The sequence below is a fragment of the Tetranychus urticae genome, chromosome 3 (assembly GCF_039701765.1).
Source record: "Tetranychus urticae isolate SD_2017Ah chromosome 3, NJAU_TeUrti_SD_1.0, whole genome shotgun sequence".
Classification (NCBI taxonomy): Eukaryota; Metazoa; Arthropoda; class Arachnida; order Trombidiformes; family Tetranychidae; genus Tetranychus; species Tetranychus urticae.
In genome coordinates, this window is record NC_142960.1 from 21,865,875 (window position 1) to 21,889,305 (window position 23,431).

The 23,431-nt window shown below is 31.6% G+C and overlaps 6 protein-coding genes and 2 long non-coding RNA genes across 9 annotated transcripts; 4 read left to right on the forward strand and 4 right to left on the reverse strand.

The window, feature by feature from the left end:
- Positions 1-719: 719 nt before the first annotated feature.
- MED4 (mediator complex subunit 4) lies at positions 720-2,063 on the forward strand. The gene is made up of 2 exons (XM_015932337.3): positions 720-904; positions 999-2,063. Exons 1-2 carry the CDS (start codon positions 837-839, stop codon positions 1,687-1,689), a joined length of 759 nt encoding a protein of 252 aa, XP_015787823.1. The 5' UTR covers positions 720-836; the 3' UTR covers positions 1,690-2,063.
- Positions 2,064-3,832: 1,769 nt separating this feature from the next.
- On the reverse strand, positions 3,833-14,549 carry LOC107364889 (uncharacterized). The gene is made up of 6 exons (XM_015932335.3): positions 13,664-14,549; positions 13,444-13,551; positions 13,037-13,324; positions 11,374-11,742; positions 7,322-7,416; positions 3,833-5,110 (listed from the first exon to the last, which is right to left on the reverse strand). The coding sequence occupies exons 1-6, from the start codon at positions 13,688-13,690 to the stop codon at positions 3,841-3,843; spliced, it is 2,157 nt and encodes a 718-aa protein (XP_015787821.1). The 5' UTR covers positions 13,691-14,549; the 3' UTR covers positions 3,833-3,840.
- Positions 4,730-6,846, forward strand: LOC149093607 (uncharacterized). Its single transcript, XR_016199662.1, has 3 exons — positions 4,730-4,867; positions 4,929-5,381; positions 5,452-6,846. It is a non-coding gene; the product is annotated as an uncharacterized LOC149093607 (long non-coding RNA).
- On the forward strand, positions 8,985-12,426 carry LOC149093608 (uncharacterized). Of its 2 annotated transcripts, XR_016199663.1 has the most exons (5): positions 8,985-9,160; positions 9,963-10,028; positions 10,213-10,533; positions 10,865-11,035; positions 11,488-12,426. It is a non-coding gene; the product is annotated as an uncharacterized LOC149093608 (long non-coding RNA). The 2 variants fall into 2 exon arrangements; XR_016199664.1 differs by lacking the exon at positions 11,488-12,426 and having other exon boundaries at positions 9,022-9,160; positions 9,963-10,072; positions 10,865-11,004.
- A 1,217-nt stretch (positions 14,550-15,766) lies between the features above and the next one.
- On the reverse strand, positions 15,767-17,789 carry LOC107364692 (uncharacterized). The gene is made up of 2 exons (XM_015932117.3): positions 17,373-17,789; positions 15,767-17,290 (listed from the first exon to the last, which is right to left on the reverse strand). Exons 1-2 carry the CDS (start codon positions 17,395-17,397, stop codon positions 16,119-16,121), a joined length of 1,197 nt encoding a protein of 398 aa, XP_015787603.1. The 5' UTR covers positions 17,398-17,789; the 3' UTR covers positions 15,767-16,118.
- A 678-nt stretch (positions 17,790-18,467) lies between these two features.
- LOC107365024 (uncharacterized) lies at positions 18,468-19,635 on the reverse strand. Its single transcript, XM_015932488.3, has 2 exons — positions 19,555-19,635; positions 18,468-19,433 (listed from the first exon to the last, which is right to left on the reverse strand). Exons 1-2 carry the CDS (start codon positions 19,564-19,566, stop codon positions 18,747-18,749), a joined length of 699 nt encoding a protein of 232 aa, XP_015787974.1. The 5' UTR covers positions 19,567-19,635; the 3' UTR covers positions 18,468-18,746.
- A 1,841-nt stretch (positions 19,636-21,476) lies between these two features.
- Positions 21,477-22,392, forward strand: COX6B (Cytochrome c oxidase subunit 6B). Its single transcript, XM_015932471.2, has 3 exons — positions 21,477-21,694; positions 21,792-21,903; positions 22,103-22,392. Exons 1-3 carry the CDS (start codon positions 21,573-21,575, stop codon positions 22,154-22,156), a joined length of 288 nt encoding a protein of 95 aa, XP_015787957.1. The 5' UTR covers positions 21,477-21,572; the 3' UTR covers positions 22,157-22,392.
- Positions 22,272-23,400, reverse strand: LOC107365010 (mitochondrial import inner membrane translocase subunit TIM14). The gene is made up of 5 exons (XM_015932470.3): positions 23,307-23,400; positions 23,150-23,230; positions 22,941-23,063; positions 22,693-22,849; positions 22,272-22,419 (listed from the first exon to the last, which is right to left on the reverse strand). Exons 2-5 carry the CDS (start codon positions 23,153-23,155, stop codon positions 22,352-22,354), a joined length of 354 nt encoding a protein of 117 aa, XP_015787956.1. The 5' UTR covers positions 23,156-23,230; positions 23,307-23,400; the 3' UTR covers positions 22,272-22,351.
- Positions 23,401-23,431: the final 31 nt, after the last annotated feature.

The following is a 23,431-nucleotide window of genomic DNA, read 5'->3' on the forward strand; positions in this document are numbered from 1 at the left end:
TTATAGCATAAATTGTTACAGAGATTTTCAAGATTTAGCTGCTCAGTAACTGTTTAAATTGTTAACTGTTGATATGTTACACTTGAATTTATGACGATGAAAGATGTCTTGTGAAGATGTTAACTTCGCCTATTCCTTCACAACTTGACTTATCAACATTGAACGTTAACATAATTTGGCCATTCATTGAATTATTTAAAATGGCTGGTTGATGTTTTGGTTGATTGACTGGTTAACATTAGTTAATTTGTCAGTAAGTCGAAATGGTGAAAACAAAATATCTGCTATGTCAACTCATCAATCATATTCTTGATTAGCCTTGCTTTTACCTTCAATTTCATTTTCCAATCTAATTATTTTCAAGAATTTAAATTAACAACTGAGTTTGACTTTTGCGTTCAAAATTAATTTATTGTTTAGCCAATTTTGTGTTAAAAAGGTTTTTCAATTTTCATTTACAGATTGGTGTTACTTTTACATCAAGAACATTGTTAGACAAATAGTTATTAGTGGTTTACAATTTATCACTCTGCTGGTTAATAGATTGGTCATCAGTTTAAATATATTATGGTTAAGGGTAAATTCAATTACGATTGTGCTAAAATTAAATTGTTATTAATTGTGTGAAGTGAAAAGTTTAAGCGTCTGTGCAGTAGAGCCACCTATGACTGGATGATACAACTAAACTTGTCAAACAGATTTCTAGCCAAACTCTAGACTCTAAACAAACCCATATGTATTTATTGACCAACGGAAGCTTAAAATTAATTTTAATTTATTTACATTTATTTATTGTATTATATTTGAAATACTAGTTTATAATTGTTCCTTTCAAAATGACTGTCAATCAATATATAAAGGATGTTATTTTAGGATTAATCAATGAGATTGAACAGCTATCAAAGTGAGTATTGAATTTTTCAATTTGTTTTCATGTTTTTCCTTTCATAGTAAGTTAATTTTATGCTTAACATTTGTTTATTGGTTTCTCACAACAGGAGCCTGATCGAAAATATGATCAACAATAAGCGTCTTCGTCCCAATTCTGGGCATACAGTGAATTTGACTGAGCTTGGGGATAGCTTGGTGGCCAAGAATGCTCAACTAAAGAAATCAATTAAATTAGCAATGGAGATGGAAGAAATGGCAAAGAAAGTAGATTTATTGAATCTTGATATCAGTAGGGCTGATGAAGAGATCAAACATTTAACCAAATCTTTTAAAGAAGCAGAACATATCCTGGCAACTGCTATATATCAAGCTAAACAAAAGTTGGCCCTGATTAGACAAGCCAATGCGCATCCGGTTCCTTCTGAAGAACTGATTAAGTACGCTTATAAAATAAGCTCATGTCATTCCGTTGCAGCTCCATATAACTGGGAACAAGGAGATTTAAGAAGACCGTATCCAACAGACATAGAAATGAGATCAGGCTTCATTGGTCAAATGGGTGGTTTTGTCACGAGTATGGCTACAACAGGTCAACAGCAACAAAGCTCTTACAATGCTCAAGCAGCACCGAACTCTTCACAACAGCCCATGGTTGAAGATCATGTTTTCACGAAAGGATTTTTAGAATCTGTTCACTCATCTATTGATTCGAAAGCAACAATATCCAAAGACAATATAGAAGATGTTGAAGTTATGTCCACTGATTCTTCAAGCAGTTCATCAAGTGATAGTCAATAACTAATTTGATTGAAAAGACTGAAAATAATCTTGCCTCAGTGTTGATGGCTTCAAGCTGATCCTAGGCTTCCTAGTGACCATGTTCAAGTAGCACAAATCTCAACCTTATTCTGTGAGATTTTTTAACTTGAAATCAACTCTGAATTGCTTTGGTTAATTACTTTCCCTGACCTTCCTTCGATCCCATCCAGGCTTACTAAGAGTGAGAGACGCAGGTCAGAGTTCACGTTTCTTCTCATTTTGTTAATAATGGGCTCACTTCGTGCATCTGTCCGCCCAAGCAAAATAATTTACATCGTGTTTCACTTTTCCACCTATTAACTGCTCCATTATTTTTCATTGCTCCAAAAAATAAAAGTATAAATTTTGCCAAATTTTCACTTTAATTTTCTTAACAAAAAGCTCGTTAATCAATTAAAATTGTGATAAATTATTTTACTATCCAACTCCAAGCTCAGACCAATAACCAGTAATTATTTGACAATTTTGTGATGCAGCATTTTACATATCTTTGAATCATGACTACAAAAATTAATTAAATCCAGTAAAAATTCATAATGGTGTGAGTTCACAGTATTTACATCGCTTCCAATCAAATTAAATCGCCACGATTTAATGTAAAATATTAACTCAATAATGTTTTATATCTAAATGGTAACCTTTTTAGATCTGCAAATTCAAACAATCAAAACACATCTATCCATCATTCAGCTCTTTTAATTGCCGCCTGTTTTCCCGATCACATTTAGCCTGTAAATTTGAATTGTTAATATACTGACTCGGTAAAAAGAAAAATTTCCTTCAATTTGTTATCCTTATAATTTTATAGATTTAACAGCTTCTTTATTCATTAAATTACACGAATCAATCAAATGAATGATTTTGAATAATTTAAACTGTTTCATATGACAAGGTTGTAATCAAAGTGATGAACATAACTTCAAGCAAAATGAGCAAGAAACAAAAAGTATAATATTTTTATTGTACACAATAATAACTTGACTTGTTGGTTTAATTTTTGCTTGACCAATTGAGTAGCCAATTCATTCAATATATACAAATTGATCCCATAATGGATTAATCAAGTAATCAAGATTGTGTAAATGGTTTAAATTGGAAGAGACGAAACAAAATATTGGAATAGAGGAAAAAGTAATTTCAATGGGATTCTCAGTTGATTAATTGTGATCATGTCCATTCAATACGATTGAGATTGTGTCCTTATTTAAAACATAGCAAAATGTTGTCGGTTAATTGGTGAGATTTGATAAACTTTAGATGATTTTTTGTGTGCTCAATCAAATTCTTGTGAAAACTAAAATTGCTGGGGTTTTGAAAAAGATTTGTTTGACTCTGGTTTTGGATTGCATTTGATTATCAGGCAAGGAAGATGAATTTATTTTAAATTCCGGTGCTTTTGGTGTAAATAATGGTTTTTGATAATATAATTTGACTAACAAAGTCATTGAAAATTTATGATTACTCAGTTAAAAGATTTATGTATTTCAATTGATAGGCTACAAGGCAGTGATTATCTTTTCTTGAGTTGAGTGTCCAGTCTAAATCTAATGCACAAGTAGCGAACCTTAACAATAATAAATTAATAGTATTAATAATTTATCGACTAGTGCTAATTTTAAATCATCATGAAACAAGCAAAAGTAAATTTAAATTTGAAATGTTCCAAATATTTAGAAGAAGCAACAATTGCTATAAAAGCCAATAAGATTCATTGTAAAGAATTGCAATTTAAGAGTTAGGTGGTCATCCCTGCAACTAAATAAAAGTACAGTTTACTGCTAGCAAATTAGGTTTACATTTAATGATGACCGTTCAAAATTGGATGGAATGGTTAATCCTTGGTTAATGAAGAGACAACTTGATTATATTTCTGATTGATCCCAGTGTACAGTTTATCTATAATTAACAATTTTTTTTCCAGATGAAGTGAGCCTGGAGTTTGGTGTCAAGTCTCAAATATTTTTCACTATCAGACGATCAAGCTGACAATGGATTTGTGTTTTTTTACAGCTCTCATGTTCAACTACAGGGTGGGGAGAAAGTTTCTAGGCATTTAAGCTCCACCTTCTAAAACATTTTAATCCATTATTGTTACGTCACTGCCTAGAAACTTTCTCCCCACCCTGTAAATCATCGATTTAATGATGTTAATTGGCTTTTTGACCGTCTAACAGGAACAACTGGGTTAGATTGTGATTTAATCAATGGATATCGAGGCTGGTTTGCATCAAAGGTTGTTGGTGCATCAGCTGTTGTTGAAGACGATGGCTGTGATGAATATCGCTGGGAAACCATTGCTAATCGCCGTGTTTTTCCTGCTGAAGAAATACTACGAACGACTCCTGGCCTGTTAAACCGTCTTCCACTTGTGGATGAAACCACTGGCTCTGATTCAATATCTGGACCTACGCTTGTGACTGTATCGGAAGCTGATGAATCTCGTTCAACTCCACGACCTCTTTCCAACCCTTGATTTCCTATGGAGTATGATACACGGTGTAGACTGCGACTAGTTGATCTTACTACTTTATTAAGATTAACCTCACAGTCTCGTGTACCATTTTTAATCTCTCGACCTGTAAAGCTTTCACCCGGTGATCTCATATTACGATATTCACATGGTCTTCTAGTTTCTAAATCAGACATTGTTCCTTCAACTCTTGCCCTTGTCTTTATACATGGAGGTGATGGCGATGATTTAATTATAGACTGAGATCTAGATTCTTTGGTTACCCCCACTAAATCGTCTGTATCTTCATCATCATAGCTGTGATCATCATCATACTTATTCCGTCGACCTTTCAACGCAAAATCTCGCCTTCGATTGGGAAAGTGGTGCAAACGATTATTGACTGCTTCTTGTGTTGAAGCTGTTGATTGTGAACTATTTTTAGATTGGCGAGAATTTTGTGAGCCCTGTGAAGCTTGAGAATCATTTTGTCGGTCAGATATTATCGCTACATCTGATCGATTCATACCAAATGATGGTGATTGCTTATGGTGAAATGGTAAAGGCGAAGAAATCGATTGCGAAGCCAAGCTGATTGATCCTTGGTCATCAGAGGATTCTGGAACTGTTTCCATTGATCTTTTCTCAAGTAAAAGAGCCAACTCTGAGGCCAAATAAAGATGACTTGGTCGCTGATGCCGTCTACCAGTATGTGTAACCATGTATCTACTCTCATTTGATGCCGGACTATTTTCTTGCGATGTTTCAGACTCACCAGATTGACGAACGGGCATACTTTGGTGTAATCGTTTCTTTGCAAGTGATCCTGAAGATTCTGTCGGTGTTGCTACTTTTTTTGATGTTGGCGTCGTTAAAATAGCTTGTCGGTCTCCTTTCAATTGTCGCATCTTAAATTGCTTTAGTCTTTCTTGTTTAAGACCCATTGTTGACCTGTTTTAAGACGACAAAAAAACAAACAATAATTAATAAGTCGACAAGTCATATTGGATTAGGATAGCTGCTGTCGTGTCTACTCAAATGTTTAACCAATCAATGTTTTCGGTATAACAATCACGATAATCATCCCAATATAGTAATTAACTCTACATTATTGACCTCTAAGAGGCTACTGTCTCCATTGGAGACAAAAAAAGCCGAAACAATGTTTATTAATTTGACCATTTAATTGGCACAATAAAGGGATTTGCATTTCATCAAAATGGTAAGCCGGCTTCATCCAGTTAACTGTCGTCGCCTTCATCTTTTTATTTATTTTTTTGTTCTTATTTCAGGATAAATTCAGGATAAAATACAAAAACAAATGAGATTATTAGTACTGGCCTGAAGGATTATCCATCCAACATAATGAAAGGCAAAACAAATATTTCCCTGTTAACTCTTTCACATCATCTTTTACCATCAGTTGATATTCAGTTCACAAGAAAAGGACACACGGAAATGATATCAAGAGTACCATCATCTGTAGCAGCTTTTTCATCTCAATTTTTAGATTTCATTAACTCAATTGTGAGCAATTAAATCTCTTTTGGTGATGATGACTGTGAAAACTTCACCCATTTGCCTTTCATTTTAATTCAGTGTTAACTGATGGGTTCAATTGTCACATTGAAATGTTAAGAATCATCATTTAACAAACATCGTTATTAACACTCTAATTGGCTGGATCTTTTTCAGCAAGATTAGCATAATTGAATCACTGAATATGCTTTTGCTTTTCCTCATGAATCCTCTCGAATCATAATCTCAAGATTATCCAATGGATTATCTAGAAGCTTTATAAAGCTAAACTGAGGCGATTTGGTTTCAACTTTCCCATGCTTTTTATTGGCAACTGGATTAGACTTGAGGTCAAAGATGGTTATCAAGCAATTTCACTCGATGCTGGTTCGAAAATAAATAAGGATTGAAGTAATCAAGGAAATATGATTGGCCTTTAATTATCAATGATTAATGATGGTTCTGTTGTGCTTTTACTTTCCAACATTCAGTGAAAAATGAATAACTATCTTTTTGCCAACATATTTTCTGGAACTCTAGACATTTAATTTGGACAATTGATGATAACAATAAGCTGGCCATCATCTTAAACTGTAGCTGAACTGGTGAATGATTTGTAAAGATTTGTCACTAAAAGAGACACATTGGTCATGATGACTGATTTTCCCTGACCACTTCAAGTTAATAATGCATAATTTATTTGCTCCATCAAAAGTCATCAGGACGGAAACATTAAAAAACCATGTTACTCTTTCATCTATTGTTGAACATTGAAACGCTGAAAGGAAAAGGAAATCATCAGCTAATCTTGATTACTAACAATATGTTACTTTTTCTTGCTTCACCACAAACTGTCACTTGTTTTTATTATCATTGTCATGTTAATTTTGACCATTCCTTTTGACTCTTGTCGTTACTTTTCAACCTTTCAGATGACCTTTTCTTATTTACCGTAAACTTATCTTAATTGACTTTTATTTTCAGTATGAAATCATTCAGTTCATCAGATAAAACAAAAGTCAGAAATGAGAAAAAAAACCAAACCATTTTGTCCTGTTGTTATTAAATGTAATAAATTTCAACTTTTCATTTCAACTGTTAGTTGAAAGTAAAACGGTAAACAACCATTTACACATCTGTACATCAAAAAATATAACTTTTTACTGTTTCTTTCACGTCTCTTGGTTCATGATAAGCTGAATTGAGAGTACAGCGGCTTTGTTGTTTCGGATTGATTACTGACCTTAAGGCCAATTTTACCTTCTGCACTCTTGATCATTATCAACATCATTATAATTATTTGATTGCTTAAAATTATGACTTATTTTTTGTTTCTTTTTCCTAATCTCTATCAATTTTTGATACTTTTCCCATCTTTTTCCAGGTTTATTTCAGCATGAGCTCAATCAATCTAGTGATTCAACCACAGTCAAAGGTAATCTTTGTAAGTTGATATCACCTAATTTCACCATTTACATGAACCAAGTAAACATGATTTATTATTATTAATAAATGTTTCCCTCTCTCTCTACCTACAGATTTTAAATCAATCAGCTGGTTGTTTCCCATTGCCTCAATCAATGGACATCGTATAATAAATTGGTTAAACATTTTCTGGTTACACTTGACCAGGTTAATACTTACTCAAAAAGGGACCAGACAATGTAGTAACAAATAAGGAATCCAATAATCATGATTATACCAATCAGTACGCATAATGACAATGGCCTGGTCCGATCCTTTGGTAACAAAGAAAGGAAAGAAAGATATTTCAATTACCATTTGGTTACTATGCATTTTCATCAATATTGAATACTCAAGGAAATGGACTGAAAGGAAATTACATTCAAAATCAAATGGTTGACCAATCGATATGTTAAAAGGTTGAAATAGATAATCTGAAAACAAAAATGAGTCTTGTCCAAGCTGATTTTAAAGGAAAGTTAATCTGTTAAACTTGGTAAATACTGATCAATAGAGTAATTACTGGTTTTTAGATTGATTAACTGATGAATCTTTTTATGTTCAACAATTATCAACCCTAATGATAACCAGGAAACGTTGAGTTGTGATCCTTTAAGGGTAAGGGCAACATTAATGGGAAACCAAGTAATGACCTTAATCAGCTTGGGTCAATTGGCTGATGCTAAATATCGTTGATGTTAACCATTTGATTTTTATTGCTTTCCTTTTTAATTATAAAACCAATAATGCTCAAGGCATTGGTTTTTAATCATAATAATATTGATTATTTTGTATTTCAAATAATAATTTAATCACGCAATGCTTTTTTTCTGGTTAACTTATTGACATGGAAACAATTTTTTGGGTCCATCCAGCTTCATGTTTAATGTTGACAGATGAACGATAAATTATAAAAGATTTAGCTAAATTATTGTTTGATTGCTGGCCATTAATTATTCACTGTTCATTTGATTTGATGTATTTTTCAATGAATCGTATCAAAGAACCAAATATGGTTGGGTTAACATTTGTATCTTAACGTTTTTCAATGGATACTTTTGGTAACAAAGATGCACACTTTCACTGTCTAATTGGTCTGACCAATTGAATTAAGATTAAGGTTAAAAAATTTAATTGTATGAAGCGATTTAATGTTGACAGTTGGTGGTATTGAATTAAGTTGCTTCACCTGAATCTTAATGTTTAGTTGACCAGTATTACAGGTAAATTGGTCATTGAGATATCATTTACATCTCAGCTATTTATCAATGAACAAACTGATGATTGTAAGCTTAATCAAGAAAGTAGAACAATAATAATAACAATAATTTCATCAAAAAAAGCCAAAAATCTGAATCTTTTCTGAATCAAAATTAAAGGTCAGTCATAATATTTATGTTTATTCACCTTTTCAATATGTAAATACATTCACATTTAATATATATATCAGGTATACAATTGAGGTCGTAAATTTATTAATGACCTTAGTTATTGATATGACGGAAGTTAATTAGATTAATCTAATTCTGATTCTACTGATTTATCTTGTCTTGTTCAAATAATGTTTCAGTTTGGTGTGAATTTGATGAAATAGATAAACACAAAAATCAATGTTCATCTTTACATTATTGTTTAACATCAACAGTGAGTGTGTACCGTTTTCAACTAATGACAGTTGATATAATGATTTATTTAGTTGATTGAACATTATTGATTAATCTAATGTTCAGTGATTAGCAGATAATAAATAAAATTACTGTAATTATTATCTGATTAGTCCTTAACATTAGGGATAAGTGTGTGATATTAAGTAATGATGACAGTCATGTTTTGTTTTTGTTTAATAAAGACTGTTTTGTTAAGAAATGGTTTCGTATTGAATATCATTGGAAATGCTAATTGTTTCTGATCATTTGTAAGTGTCTTTTCATTGATCTAATTAGTTCAACTTTTTTTTGAAAGATTATACTGTAATGATTCCAATAAGATTATCAAATTGTAATGTACAATAAAGTAATGGTAAGTTTGAAATATTTTTTTTCTAATGTTAACCTGGTAACATCCAGATTAACAAGCTAATCTGTCGTTTACTTTAGCTTTAAAAATATCTAAATAAGGAACTAAAGATTAACGGAAGAAGATTCAAATTAAATAAGACTTTCATGGAAATGTTGAGTTTTAATTATTAGATTAATACTTGTGTCAAAATGAAGAACAGATTGAATAGCCAATTGAGAAAATCGTTTTTTATAAAACATTGGTTGAGATGAAGTGAAAAGGTAAAAATTATTGAATATAAAACAATTTGACATTTGAATTAGTTTGACTAGAGGCTGCGATGAATTGACTTTTAGTTTAGCCACAAAAATTTGATACATTCTGCTTATATTATTGTATAGATGATTTACATGATTACATGATAATGTTGAAGATGATTCAAAATTTGATAAAAATGATTGGTAAATTGGTAAACAGTTAAGAGCAATCAATTTTGTTACAAATTGAAAGCGTTCATCAAAAACGATAACAAAAATCTTTTGTGATTATTGTTACATTTGATGCTCATTATTGTTTTTCAATCTGTTCAATCTGAAAGCACGTTTTGATTGATTGAAATAAAGGTAATTCAAATCAAGTTGACATTTGAATGATTATTAAATTACTCTTGATTGTTGTCGCTGTTGTTGTTTAGTTATTGAAACTTGTATTGAAAATAAGTGAAAGTAAAGGCATGTAATGTGTATATGCTCAGATTATGAACTTGTTTTAATCAAATTGTTTATTAATTGCAATTTCTTTTTCTTAATTTTATTTTTGACAGATATTTTTCACCTTATAATGAACCAAATGGAAATAAAAGGCGAGATAAATAATCATTCTAATCTGGGTAATCAAAAGCACGATTATTGTTTAAGGCCAACTTGTCACCATGTAATTTGTTATGGATGCGCCTATCATCAGTCTGATTAAAATCATAACCATCCTCTTCATGATGCTCATCAACTTCATCAACTTCATCAACTTCGTCATCTTCATTATCATTAATCTTATCATTATCTAATTTTTTACAGATAATAATCAACTCTTTAACTTGGTACATCTTTTGTTACAAAATGGTTGACTTGAGGCCAAGGAAAAATGGTTAACAAATTAAAAGGAAGTTTAATATGAACTTTAATCAAACACTGATCATTTAGCATTATTTATTGAATATATTTTGCTCAACTTAATATATATTTATATAAATGTTATTGCTCTTGTATAATCAACTTTAACGATGCTAAAAAAGGTGTTGAGATGAGTTTCATTCATTTGCCAGGCTGACCAGGAAGACTGAATTAATAGCTACTGAAGATGGCAAAAAATGGATCTGAACATTATTTTATGAACAAGTATAAAATTATCTTTTGTAATGATAACTTTTTATTATTAATCTATATTTGCTTTAATAATTTAAAGTAGAGATTATATCATTTAAGAAATTATCAATTCAATTAAAGCGCGCTTAAAAATCATCTGATTTATGGCGCACTTTTAGCTACTTGCTGCTGCCAGTTGACATTTTATTTTTATTTATTTCCAATTGTTTCGTTTTGTTCATTAATTGTGATTTCTAGTTAGTTTACATGTTTACCTTTCACTCAACTGGCTAGCAAAATTTGTTGAGACATTTTTTTATTAACTTAAATTGTGACCGAATTTACTCTTCTCATTTTCCCTCAGGCTTAAAGTGATGTGTTGCTTGGTATAATGGAAAGTTGAACAAAATATGCTCTCAATTTATTTCAAGTCACGTCGATTGCGATAAAGTGGTGATATCAAACAGTCAACAAAATATGGTTGTTGGTTTAAATCATCTTGGAAAATGATTGAAAGTGAAAATGATTTCTAATGGTAAGCTCAAACAGCTTTTTGGAAGGATTTTAATTTATGCAAAATCAGGTTGAAATTAGCATGATTTTGTAAAAATTATGTGGTTACATTAGCAGTGCATTTTTTTGTTAATCATACAATTATTTGTTGAGAATGTGATATTTTTAGAACACTAAAAGTGTTGCATTAGATTCACATTTCAAACTCATCAAAAATTTAATAGCTCTTGATTCATTAAACTTGATCTATGGTCAACAAAACTAGAATAACTGATATCAAGTGTCATTTACCAGTTTTGTTGGCTCATTTGAAATACTTGAAAATAGTATTCAAGAGTATTTATTCATGTCCATACTTACCATATGAATTGTCATGTCCCAAAATTTTTCACAATTAAGGTAACCACAAGTTTCTTTAACCATATCTTCCTCCATGTCTCGAAAATCTTTCATTGTTATCTTATCTATCAACAGGGGTAGGATACACTGGCGAACCACAGTTTGACAACGTTTTTCCAATTCAACCATTTCAGTTTTATTGCAATTCTCTGGATTAAGGGTGGGTAGTAATGAAGGAGGCGACAGATATCCAGGATCAATTGATAATGTTGGTGAAAGAACTCGAGCCAAGTATTTGGATGTACCAATGGTTGGATAAATACGACGACGGCTCAACACATCGCATCGCATGAAATCACAAAAGTCACTTAGGCACACAAAATTTTCAGTCTGCGAAAAGAAGGAAAAGAGAAGCAAAGAAACAAAAAATTATTATATTAGTCTAATTTTCCTTGATGGATGGTCAAAAATCGTTAATTTTACGAATTGGAAATAATTACAAGTCTAACCATTTGGCCTCACAGTATTTCTCAACAACTCAATATAATATTATTCATCTCCAGCTGATTTAACCATTAATACAGCTTCTTTTAATGCATCAAATGTATTTGATGTTAGGTGATATGTACTTCTCAATATTAAGGTAGTTTTCAAAGGTAATGATTAGATACGTATATCGAAGTACCATATAATGAAGTTGGTAGTTAAATTGTTTTTTGGTGAATGAACATTTGAGTGAAATTCAATAATTGAAGGGATCTTTGTTGAAATGCTCAAATTTAAACTGATCAGTGAGATGAGGTTAATTAGATAGACAAATCCAAATGACATGACAGACTTTTCAGATTAATCTATTATTTTGGAGTTCAACTAACGATATTGGTATAAATGTCCAATAAACTGGTTATTGAAATTGTCTGTTTAACATTGAAATCTATGCAGGATCATTAGTTGTTTCATGTTTCCAAATAATACATGTAATAATAGCCTAAGATCAATTTGACTTGTAGGTCAATCAAGCCTTTGATTGAATTGCGTTTCTGTATCAATAAAATCCAATGTTTGGTGAAAAAACAGTTTAATGATTAACTGAAAATGGACAATATAAACATCTTTAATAAGTTTCTTATTGAACGTGAACAATACCATTTAGGGTGATATTGCCATCAATAAAACATGATCTTATTTCACCATATAATTAATTTGTCCAAAAGCAAATTTGAATGATTATTCAATCTTATCTTTATCTATTAACAATTTTGCACTTTTCAATATTAACCTGAATTTTTTTAATGAAATATAGTCGTAGGGATGAGTTAAGCAAAGTGACTGAATTAGCTAAAGGCTAAAAATTTTGATTCAATCCGTCAAGTTGTACTAGTCAGTCAAGTTAACCAAAATAAACAGTGAATAAAAATCATATCATAACCTTAAGTATGTTATTTACATTTTTAATTGTATAGATTAATTTTTAAACATATACATGCATTTATCATGAAAGTATAACAATTTTTGGCTAACTTATAGCTTGTAAAGCATTAAAAATTTAAAGGTAAACGTAATTTAGTAAACGATTTCTCACTTTAAAGATTCAATGTGAATAATCTTAATTTTTTATATATTCCCAGGAAAATTATATTGGACTGAAAATAATGCTTCTAATGTTTGGTTGATTACAACTTACCCTGTGACGGTAAAGTCGATGTTCAGCATCCCAATGTGAGGCCAAAGTTTCGGAACAGGCAAATATTTTACTACAAAGTGGACATCGCCATATTGATGTGAAAAACGAAGCAAGAGTCGCAGTGATTGAGGTAACCGAAAGTGTGGATGTTGAGGATTGGCCATCTGGATCATTGAAGATAAATGTCGATAAATTATCTTCAGGCCACCAAAGGACATCACGATGAGGATGGAAAGGACATTCAATAGGCATTTCAATGCGATAACGTTCAAAAATGGGTAAAATTTTCTGGACAACAAGGAAACCAAGAAAGGATGAAGAAGACCAGGAAAAGACAATGAGGACAGAAAAAACGAGATGCAAATTTATTGTTTTGTTTTATGGATGGATTTCATTTTGTATTTTACCTTATCAACTATGGTTTTAACCAATCTTGATTTATCTCGAGGACAAGAAGATGGTAAATCATCAGGATAATCTGATCCAATATTACCGAGAAACATAATGATTACCATCTGAAAGTAAAGGCTCAAGTCACTATCAACTGTAACCCAATCTTTTGTTTTCATTTTGATTTTTTGTGTGTAATGGAAGGTAATAGGAAAAAAAATTTATATTGACACTTACCTCAACGCATAACAAACCCAGCTTCATTTAATATCTTCATTCATAGATTGAATTACAAATTGATTGTTGTGTCAAAGATTAAAATGTATAATTAATCTGCTCTCCATGAATACATTAGTTGTAAACAAACAGGATAACATGATGTAAAATGGATTGTTTTTGGTGTTGCTTCAATTTTTTGGCTTTGATGGTAAACCCAATGGAAAGCGAAATGTATTAGTTGATAATGATGACTATTAAAATGGTGTATCAAGAAAATATTGGTTGATAAAGATAATTATAATTGTATTGGATGATTGCCAGTGGTTGTAGTAAAGATGGACACATTTGTATCATTTTGATATTCATTTGTTAGCAACATTAACAGTTAGAGTTTCAGGTTAACGAATAACGCTTTAAAATATTGTATGCATATATTTTGGTTCATTGTTTGTTTTTTTAATGTTGGTCATAAACAACAGTAACAACAGGAGTAGCAATTATAATGATAACAACGGCAACCAAAAATAAAAACAAAACAAACTAATGAAAAATGATTGAATAATGTATCACAATATTGAAAAAGGCCATTGTAAAGTCCAATGTTGTATCCAAGGAAAGAGAGGAAAGCATTAAATAGAGTTTTCTTTTGATAGCAATAACTGTGGTTAACAAAATAATGAAAGTGGACTTTGATGAGATGATTTAACACTTGAATACTGATAACAATAATGTGGTGTTGATTGGAGTAACCAAGATGAATGGGAGAGAGACAGTTTTTAATACAAAATAACTTGATATATATCCATAGATGTTTATTATGTTTTCAAGCAATGAGACAAGAAGGAGCAGAAAAGATTGTCAATAGGGAAAAATCTTATAATATTATCTTAACCCAATGTTGCCAGAAAATTTGTGCCAGAAATGAAGGCTAAAAGAGAGTCAAATCATTCCTTAGTCAACTCTCTTTCTAGTTTTACTTTCTATTTTTTTCTACCTATCGATTGTTCATCATCATCATCAGCATCATCAGCATCATCAACAACAACTTGAACATCATCTCGATCTAAACATCTCTTCACATGCGTTAAATCCAACAACAAGAACCTCCATTAACTTACAATGGTAAAAAGTGTCTTCACTGCTTTTTCATCTTCCTACTCTTGTTGTTCAACTGGCAACTTTAAATTGTAACTGTAACAATTGAAACCAAGTGTGACCCCGGCATACATATTGTTTTGTTATTACCACCATTGTTGTTATCCCTGAACATATTCACTGGTGAACTTTTTTTTGGGTGCTGAGTTCTTACCATGAACAACAATAAGCCAACCAGAGCTTACATTATGTTGTTATCAAGCCTTTTTTTTACTTTTCACTTTGTCTTTTCCCTAAAAGCATATCCATCAACTGTTATATTTCATCTAGTTATATCTTGACAATCATCATCATCACCATCTTATGATTTCTCGTCTTCTTTTACTTCCATTAATGAAACTTTCTAGGTTTTCTCTATTTCATTTGCAATCTGATTTTTCAGGCCTAAGCCTTTTCTGTTACATCTTGTTTTTTTCAGGTCACTTAATGTTACCAATTGAGTTGATTTTGCTTTATTAATGATAAATTGTTATGTTACCAGTCATATGTAGATATAATTAATTTACATTCACCAGTAATACACAGAAATGAGCCTTTTACTGGGTTATCTTGGAGTTGATATTTTTTTTGCTACTCCAAGCTTTACGACAATTTTTTGTCTAAATCAATTTTAGTAATAGATGCTGATTGAAATTAATTTTGAAGGGTAATTTGGTAAATTGTCAAAATGTCAATGTTTAATTATTATAGCTGTGCATTAATTAAATTTTACTGATCCAGTTTTGATTCAATTTTAAGGAAATTGGAAAGAGAATCAAGGATTAATTCAATTATTAATGTTAAATCAAACCCAATTTGGGTAATGAGTTTTACATCTAATGTAACTTAGTTTCTTCTAATTGAAATGGATCAAGACTATTATTTGATTCAATATTGCAATTGAAAATAGACTTGAGAAGGAAATTCAAGTGATAATTAAACCATGTTAATGTCAACTGATGAGTTTAACTGAAAATTGGAGGATTTTCTCAACATTGATTTTCCCATTCAGGTTGACCATTTATTAAAGATGAAGAAAAATGTATTTTTCCGAATCAAGACTAATTAATGGTCACAATTAATTGGCCAGCTTTGAAGACTTCAATTGTCAACAAATGTTCAGGTTTCATTATTATGTGAGTGTTTGAAAATACTGAGCTTAAGGGTGAAAATTTTACCATTTGATTGTAATTTTATTGAACTTGAGTTGAGATTGTGTTTAATTTATTTGCTTGAAACAATAAATAAATCATTTGAAGGAAGAAGAAGATGAAATGATTGATTTAGGAGGAATTAAGGAGAAGATTAAATTGAAAGTGAAAAGATTGGGAAAGATTAATCAAATTGAGTGAATAGTAAGATGGGCAAAAATTAAATGAATAATTAAAACAATGTAAAGCAATTGAGATTGAATTGAATTTGAATGGGAAAGAGCAAGCTTTTCAAGTCTGTAAGTTTCATTACACTCGTTGAGAAGGTCTTCAACCGTAAAGTACCAAAGTTCAGTTGCTTCAGGACAAACAAGTCCTTCAACTCGATCCATATAATTGTGATCATCTCGTTTTAACCATTGCATACGACAATCACACTTTATTGGATTCTTGTTCACTGAAATGGTGCTCCTTAAATTGGTTAAAATTGGTGTGAAAACATCTTCATCCAAGTATTCAATTAGATTGTACTCTAAATTTAAATGTATCGGTCTTCGAAGTCGAGTAAAGGCATCTTTTTCAATGTTTTCCATTTGAAGTAGATTACCTCTTAAATCGAGAATCATTAGTTCATCAGATGATTTCTCGAAAGCAAAGGTGTGATTGGTAAGGCGAGAGATTAGGTTGTCTCGGATTGAAAGGCTGGTTAAATTGGGTAAACGGTAAAATGCGTAATCACCCAACTCTTCAATTTCATCTCGAGCTAGTTGGACTGATGTTAATTTTGGCAGTTCAACTCTTCCAAAGGCTGACCTTTGAATCTTGGGAATGGAAGCATCGGTAACCCAAAAAAGGTTGAGCTGGTTAAATCCGTCAACAATTTCAAATATGGAACCATCATTTTCCTCTTTGGATATCCAACTTGCTTCCGAGAGACCAGAAAGTTTAAAGCTTTTCAATGTTTCTTTTGATTTAACCAGTGAAGTCCTGTGAATTCGGGTTAAGGATAAATTTTGGTTACCATTTAGGTCAATAGCTTCCAATGACATGTCACCCAGTATATCTTCAGTCATGTGGGTTATCTCGGTTTTGTACAATTTCAATGATTTAACATGTCTCTCTGCTGTGTTCACATAATAGTTGGCCAGCTGATTGAAAACTTGGCGAATGGTACAATCGTTTATTTTAACACCATAACATTCCATTTCTCCTGATGAATTGTTACATTTACATGGTGATATTTCACGTTCGGGTGGACATTTAATGGCATAATCAGATGTATAATAGGCTTCATCGTATTGACAATTGATTGAAGTTAAAATGGTTAACATTGTTAATGTGATTGGAAGAAATGGTGAAACTGAAAATAAGGGAAAGAAGAAAAGATATCTGATTAGCTTTTCTCAATTTCTTACTGTTAGTTATGATTTTGTGTACTCAACTTATTGGTTCACGGTGATTTATCATTGTTGACTGAACACAATTTCAGAGTATTTTATGTTTAATTGTTTATGTCTGGTCAGTTGATAATAACATGATTAAGAAACTGGTAATGATGAAATTGATGATGGCTTGGTATTGGATGAAGTAGCCTTAACAGATATGATGGTTATTTTTATGCACTGAAAACCACAAAATAGATGAAAATTATCCATTGTTGTTTTATTGATGACTGTAAGGAACAATTGATTATAACAAATTTACCAATCAACTTGCAATCAAGGGAAACATTTAGTTTGTTCTGGGTTTTGTAGAGAGACGACTTTTTTATGGATTGCTTTTAAACTGTCCTTAAATCACACTGGACAGTTGTTTATGTTTTTTTTCAAACTAGTGTTTAACTTTTAGCCATGAGTTACTCTGAATTACTGATAGGTAAAGAAACTCCACCCAATCATTGAAAATTTCACAAAGCTGAAGATGATGACGATGGTTTACCTGAAAATGCTGGTGAACAGTTGGGGCTAGACTAATCTTGATTCTGGTTAATAATGGGTAATGTAGAAATGGAAGAAAATGAAAATCGATTTTATCTGTTACCTTATTGTTTCAAAGATTAGTCGTTTTGGTCATGAACTTTTCTAGAAGAGGCAGATCTTTTTACCTGAATAGCATGATGTTTTTTTTTCTAGGATTCTGTTATGAAAATGGAATGACGATGAGATGATAATTATTGGGTGTGGAGTTTATGTACAAGAATTGAGGAATCAAAGGAAATAAGGTGAAAATATTTCCTTGATATTAAAAAGCAACCAAAATGTCTTTATTTGATAGACTAATGTGTGTTCATTTGATCATAATTATATTGCAAAAATAGATTGATTTGGTAACGTTTGATCTTTAAATGCAAACTTCCATGTAAAATTAACCAAGTTTACTCCATTTTACGCCTTTTTCATTTTTCAAAATATCATTATTGATAATTTGAAACTATCACTAAATTTGTTTTATATTACACTAATTGAATTGATTTCATATTAGCACAATGTTTCCGAGTCTGTTGAATGTTTAGCAAGAAATAATGAGGCAAGATAATGTTTTAGTTTGGACAAAAAGTTGAATCGCTTTCTTTTTTATTGTTTTCATGTGTTTCGCTGTTGATGAAACAATGATTGGTTGAAATGGTATTTTATGATAAGGGAATCATGAAAAGGGATGGATAAACAATGAAAAAAAGTAAAAAATTCAATTATGATGTCTACATTGTAACGCGCGACTGTATAAAAATATATTGGTGATTGATATATGAATGGCTTGATAATGTATTAATATACAAGGTGACCTAGGAAATTGAATAAAATGATATATGATCTAATTTAGGCCTTGGCGGCAGCCTTTTTGTAGTCATCACCGTATCCACCTGATGAGTATGAGTCAGCTCCGTAAGAGTCTGAGCCATAAGAGTCACCACCATAACCGTAAGAGTCTGAACCATAAGAGTCTGAACCGTAAGATGATGGAGCGTATGAGTCACCTCCCCAGGCATCACCAGCTGAGTATGAACCAGCGTCACCGTAGCCAGATGAGCCAGATGAACCGTATGAACCGTATGAAGGAGCTGAGTAAGATTTAACTGGGACTGGGATGTATTTCTTGACAACAACTGGAACGTGTTTGGTGACAAGAACTGGATGTGGCTTGTTGACAACAACTGCCTTGGGGACAGAGATGGTCTTGACTTCGACAACCTTTCGGGTAAGGTAGACTGGTTTGACGACTGGTCGTTCAATGATGACCTTCTTTACTCGTGGGGCAGCAGCGTAACCAGATGAGTATGAGTCACCTCCGTATGATGAGCCATATGAGTCACCTCCGTATGAAGCTGGGGCAGAGTATCCTGAACCGTAAGAGTCTGATGAACCGTATGAAGCAGGGGCAGAGTATGAGTCGCCACCATATCCAGCAGCACCGTAACCAGCTGAACCGTATGATGAACCATAAGAGTTACCATAGTTAGCTGAAGCTAAGGCTTGTCCGGCGAGGAGGGTGAAACAGAGAGCAATCTACATGTTATAATAGTTGGAAGATAAATTAGTTAGCAAAAGGTATATCCGAATTGGTTCACTTAAGTTTTCACAAGATTTGCTTGGAATGAAAACAAAGCAAAACTGTTAGTCAACTTACCATTGGATTCATTTTGGTTTTGAGTTTGTTTTTTGGTTGATACGTTGAAAAGATGATTAGATGGTTGATTGTTGGTAAACAAATTGTGATGATTGTTGAGTTACCGATGATCACTTTATATATTAGAAATTTTTGATCCTAGTGAGCAACAGGGAGACAAAGTATGGTGATATTATTCAGCTGAAAGGAGGAGATGAAGGAGGTGATACATTTTCAATCGTTCAATCGTTTGAAAGTCTAATCCCGAAAATTTGAATTGATCACAGTTGAATGTCGAAGTAGGAAAGTTCAGGTAATATCCGGTAATCCAGTTTTCACGAATCCCACCATCATCTTCATACTTCCATCATCACTTTCACTCTTTGCCTGATTTAATTGATAACGGTAAAAGAAGAGAAGAAAAAAACAAGATTATGTCGATGATTAGAGAAAGCGTAATTTTTATTAAGATAGAGGGAGGAGAAATAGGAGGTAGAGATGGAGATAGAGATAAAATACGAATGATATTGATGGTGATGAGAAGAAATCAAGAGGATAAATAGATGAGAGGAAAAAAAGAAAGGAAGAAAGAAAGAAAGATTAGGCCTAGGGCAGAATGTGTTTAATCACTTACCATTTTCACGGTTACAGTTGCATTATGACCTCACCACTCTTACTTTCAACCAAGATGAGTCTATAATCCAGTTCATGAGTATGTTGTTGATTGTTAAGATGATGTTGATTAGAATTATGTTTTTAAAATGGTTTATGAAATAAGATAAAATAAAATTGTCGGCATTAAATTTTAACGTAAAACAGTTGGAGGATAAAAAATGTCAAACCAGTGACCGGGATGTATGAAAAAAGAGAGGGAAAATGAGAGACAGTTTCATTTCTCCCTTTAGGCTTTTTTTGTTGTTTATTTCAATCGCTACGTTGTTAACATATTAACTAACAGCTTCACAATTTCAAAGCAAATCTTAAATGTTCATCTATTTAACTAAATTATCTCATAATTTTCTATTATTGACCATTATTTAAGTTCATGTTTTGCCAAATATTATTAAAGCATCATCTCGGGATAATTGAAAATTAAATTTTCTGCTCATGTTTTACACTTTCATGTAACTTTTCATTTGCTTTTTCACTTCACTACATTTTATACAAACGAGTTTATTACAAGCCACTTTCCTACAATTCAACTAATGAATTCTATCAGACTAATTTAAATTAATCAACAATCATTGTCCATTGTTATTAGTGAATTAGTGGTCAATTAAAGTTAATAGTTTTCAGGTTTTTTCATGTTTAGTTTTTGATACTTGGAAGAAACATAACAGACCGACAATTTCAATACAAATCTGGCAAATCAGCCAGAATTTGTCAAAATTATTTCTTTAACTAAACAGCAATTTACAATTCCATGGATAAAGTAGAGACGGTTATCAGATTTTACTGACTTGATCATACTGTTGGCAGAAACACTAATTAAATTGTTGAGGCTTCAAAATTGATAGCTGTCTGGGAGTTCAATTGAATCTTATGAACGTACTTTTTAATGTTGAAGGTAAACTTAGGATTATGATTGATATCAAACACAGTAATATAAAGCATGCTAAACGGTAATTAAATTGATAATCATTTGTAAACACTGAAAGAGGAAGTTCATCTTCATAGGAAATTTTTCGTACAATTCATAAGTAATAACAGTGTTATTATGATTTTCATTTAAATAAACGCGTTTACACCGATTTAGCTATCTTATCACAAATTGTTTGGGTTGGTGAATTGATTGAATTGATTTTTTTAAACAATGAATCAATTCAAACTTTCTTTTTTTATTAGATTTGATTTTTTTATTGGGCTATTTTCACTTGAACTGCTGTATAAATAGTGGTAAAGATATTTTCACAGTATTGTAGTGAAATTAGCTATTTAAGTCACCTTCAGATTTGGTTTGTTTAGCTTGTTTTCATTTGATTGTCCAACAGAGAATTGGTTTAATTTTTGTAATTCGATATTTTATTTGCTGATTTAAAATGCCAACTTACGAGGAAAAGAAGGAATACATCAAAAAATTATTGGGTCCAGCTAAGCCTGATGGAAGAATGGCTCGTGCAGCTCCTCCAGACCCAAGGTTCCCAAATACTAATCAAGCTTTGTAAGTGTATCTCGTAAACAAAACAAATTTTGTATCTTTTTATTCGTTACAATTTTCTCACTTTTATTTTTTTCTATCTTAATATTTGTAATTGTAGGAACTGTTATCAAAATTACATAGATTATCACAGATGTTTAAAGAAGAAGCCCGGCTGGGAAGCCTGTGAATGGTACCGAGACAATTATGAGACACTTTGTCCATCACAATGGGTAGGTCTAATTTTTTAAGTGTAATTTATCATTCATTTCTTCCTAAAGCTTTGAAATTGAGATGAATAATTAGATTTACGAGGGTTAATAGAGAGTTATTAGGATTAAATCCATCTCCTAATGAATGATGAACAACGAATAACGTTTGATTACATGCTCTTGCTAATGTGTTAAAATGTTTACTTTTATTTTTCTCTAGCACAAGAAATGGGATTGGCAAAGGAAACGAGGAATCTTCGCTGGAGATATTTAAAATTATTCAACTCCTTGGATTCACTACATTGTCGACATAGTGTTTATTAAATCATTTGGTTTGATGTTAGGCAGTTTAAAAATTTGAAAAATAAGTTATCTCAATAAATTTTGAGTTGACTGTATGTTAACTAAATTTTATTTGTCTCGAAATAATCTTTTTTTAGAAGTCTGTACAATTTGCTAGAATTAATTTTCATTTCTTATCAGAATCTAATAAATCTTTGGCTTCGTTAATTTTCGCTGCAATGTATGGTGATCCACCTAATAAAAGAGAAAAGGATAAATTTAGTTTCAATGAAACACAAATAAGAAAAGGGAAAGCTCAAGTCCAGCCATGTAAAATTTTCAGTCAGGAAATATTCGGTTATTCTTGAATTAATAGTTCCTGGCTTAACTTTCGATACAATCTATGAATTTAAAGTGAAACCCAATAGAATGAATCATTTGAAGTTGGAATCCTTCCTTTCCCTTAAAACTATAGAAGAATGGTCTTGAAAATCTGGCAGATTTATAATTAAATTGTTGATGAATTACCTCTATCTGGATGGTTAAGTAACATTATTCTACGATGAGCTTCTCTTAATTTCGTTTTATTAACTGATGGACTAACTCCAAGAATGAGACCGGCTTCACGCTTTGTCATTTTGATCTCAAACCCTCCTTTGTAATATTTAGAATTGGCGAAAGATTTCTGTAACAAAAAGAACGAATATTATTAGTAAATGTTTGAAATGGTGAATATTTAGAAAGATTTCATAAGATTAGTGGGTGAAATAACTCACAGCGTCTGGGAAAACTTTATTTAATTGCTCAAGTTGAGGGCCTAATTGTTTTGATATTCGTAGTAAATATCTTCCACCAAAACCGACAGCGGCCATGGCCATGCCAGCAGCAATCATGGAACTCTAAGTAATATAACCATAATATCCAGTTAAATATTGAACAGTAACAATGAATTTAAGATTGTATACAATAACTTGTTTATACTTACTGCCATATTAAATTTTTATCCGATTTACTTCGCAATAAGCACTAGTAAATGATGCAACACTGAAGCAAACGTTGATGCAAGCTATTCTCAACAAAAGACGATGAAGTGAAAGAGGAATTGAGATAAGTGAGTTGAATTGGAAGATAACAGAACTTACCTAATGTTAAAACAATAATAATTTCACAAAATCTAAAATTAAATAACCTTAGTTAATTGAAGCAAAATATCACATGTTATTCCAGTAACTAGAAAACAGTTTTGTTCAGTTTGTCATTGAACTAA

Coding starts and splice junctions, on each gene's coding strand:
- MED4 (XM_015932337.3), top strand. CDS start 837: ATGACTGTCAATCAATATATAAAGGATGTTATTTTAGGATTAATCAAT. Junction 905..998: donor GAGATTGAACAGCTATCAAA/GTGAGTATTGAA, acceptor TTCTCACAACAG/GAGCCTGATCGAAAATATGA.
- LOC107364889 (XM_015932335.3), bottom strand. CDS start 13,690: ATGAAGCTGGGTTTGTTATGCGTTGAG. Junction 13,552..13,663: donor TGGGTTTGTTATGCGTTGAG/GTAAGTGTCAAT, acceptor CTTTACTTTCAG/ATGGTAATCATTATGTTTCT. Junction 7,417..11,373: donor GGGACATGACAATTCATATG/GTAAGTATGGAC, acceptor TTGTTACCAAAG/GATCGGACCAGGCCATTGTC.
- LOC107364692 (XM_015932117.3), bottom strand. CDS start 17,397: ATGATAAATCACCGTGAACCAATAA. Junction 17,291..17,372: donor AAATCACCGTGAACCAATAA/GTTGAGTACACA, acceptor CCTTATTTTCAG/TTTCACCATTTCTTCCAATC.
- COX6B (XM_015932471.2), top strand. CDS start 21,573: ATGCCAACTTACGAGGAAAAGAAGGAATACATCAAAAAATTATTGGGT. Junction 21,695..21,791: donor CCAAATACTAATCAAGCTTT/GTAAGTGTATCT, acceptor TTGTAATTGTAG/GAACTGTTATCAAAATTACA. Junction 21,904..22,102: donor CACTTTGTCCATCACAATGG/GTAGGTCTAATT, acceptor ATTTTTCTCTAG/CACAAGAAATGGGATTGGCA.
- LOC107365010 (XM_015932470.3), bottom strand. Junction 22,850..22,940: donor ATAAAGTTTTCCCAGACGCT/GTGAGTTATTTC, acceptor TTTTTGTTACAG/AAATCTTTCGCCAATTCTAA. Junction 22,420..22,692: donor ACTTAACCATCCAGATAGAG/GTAATTCATCAA, acceptor CTCTTTTATTAG/GTGGATCACCATACATTGCA.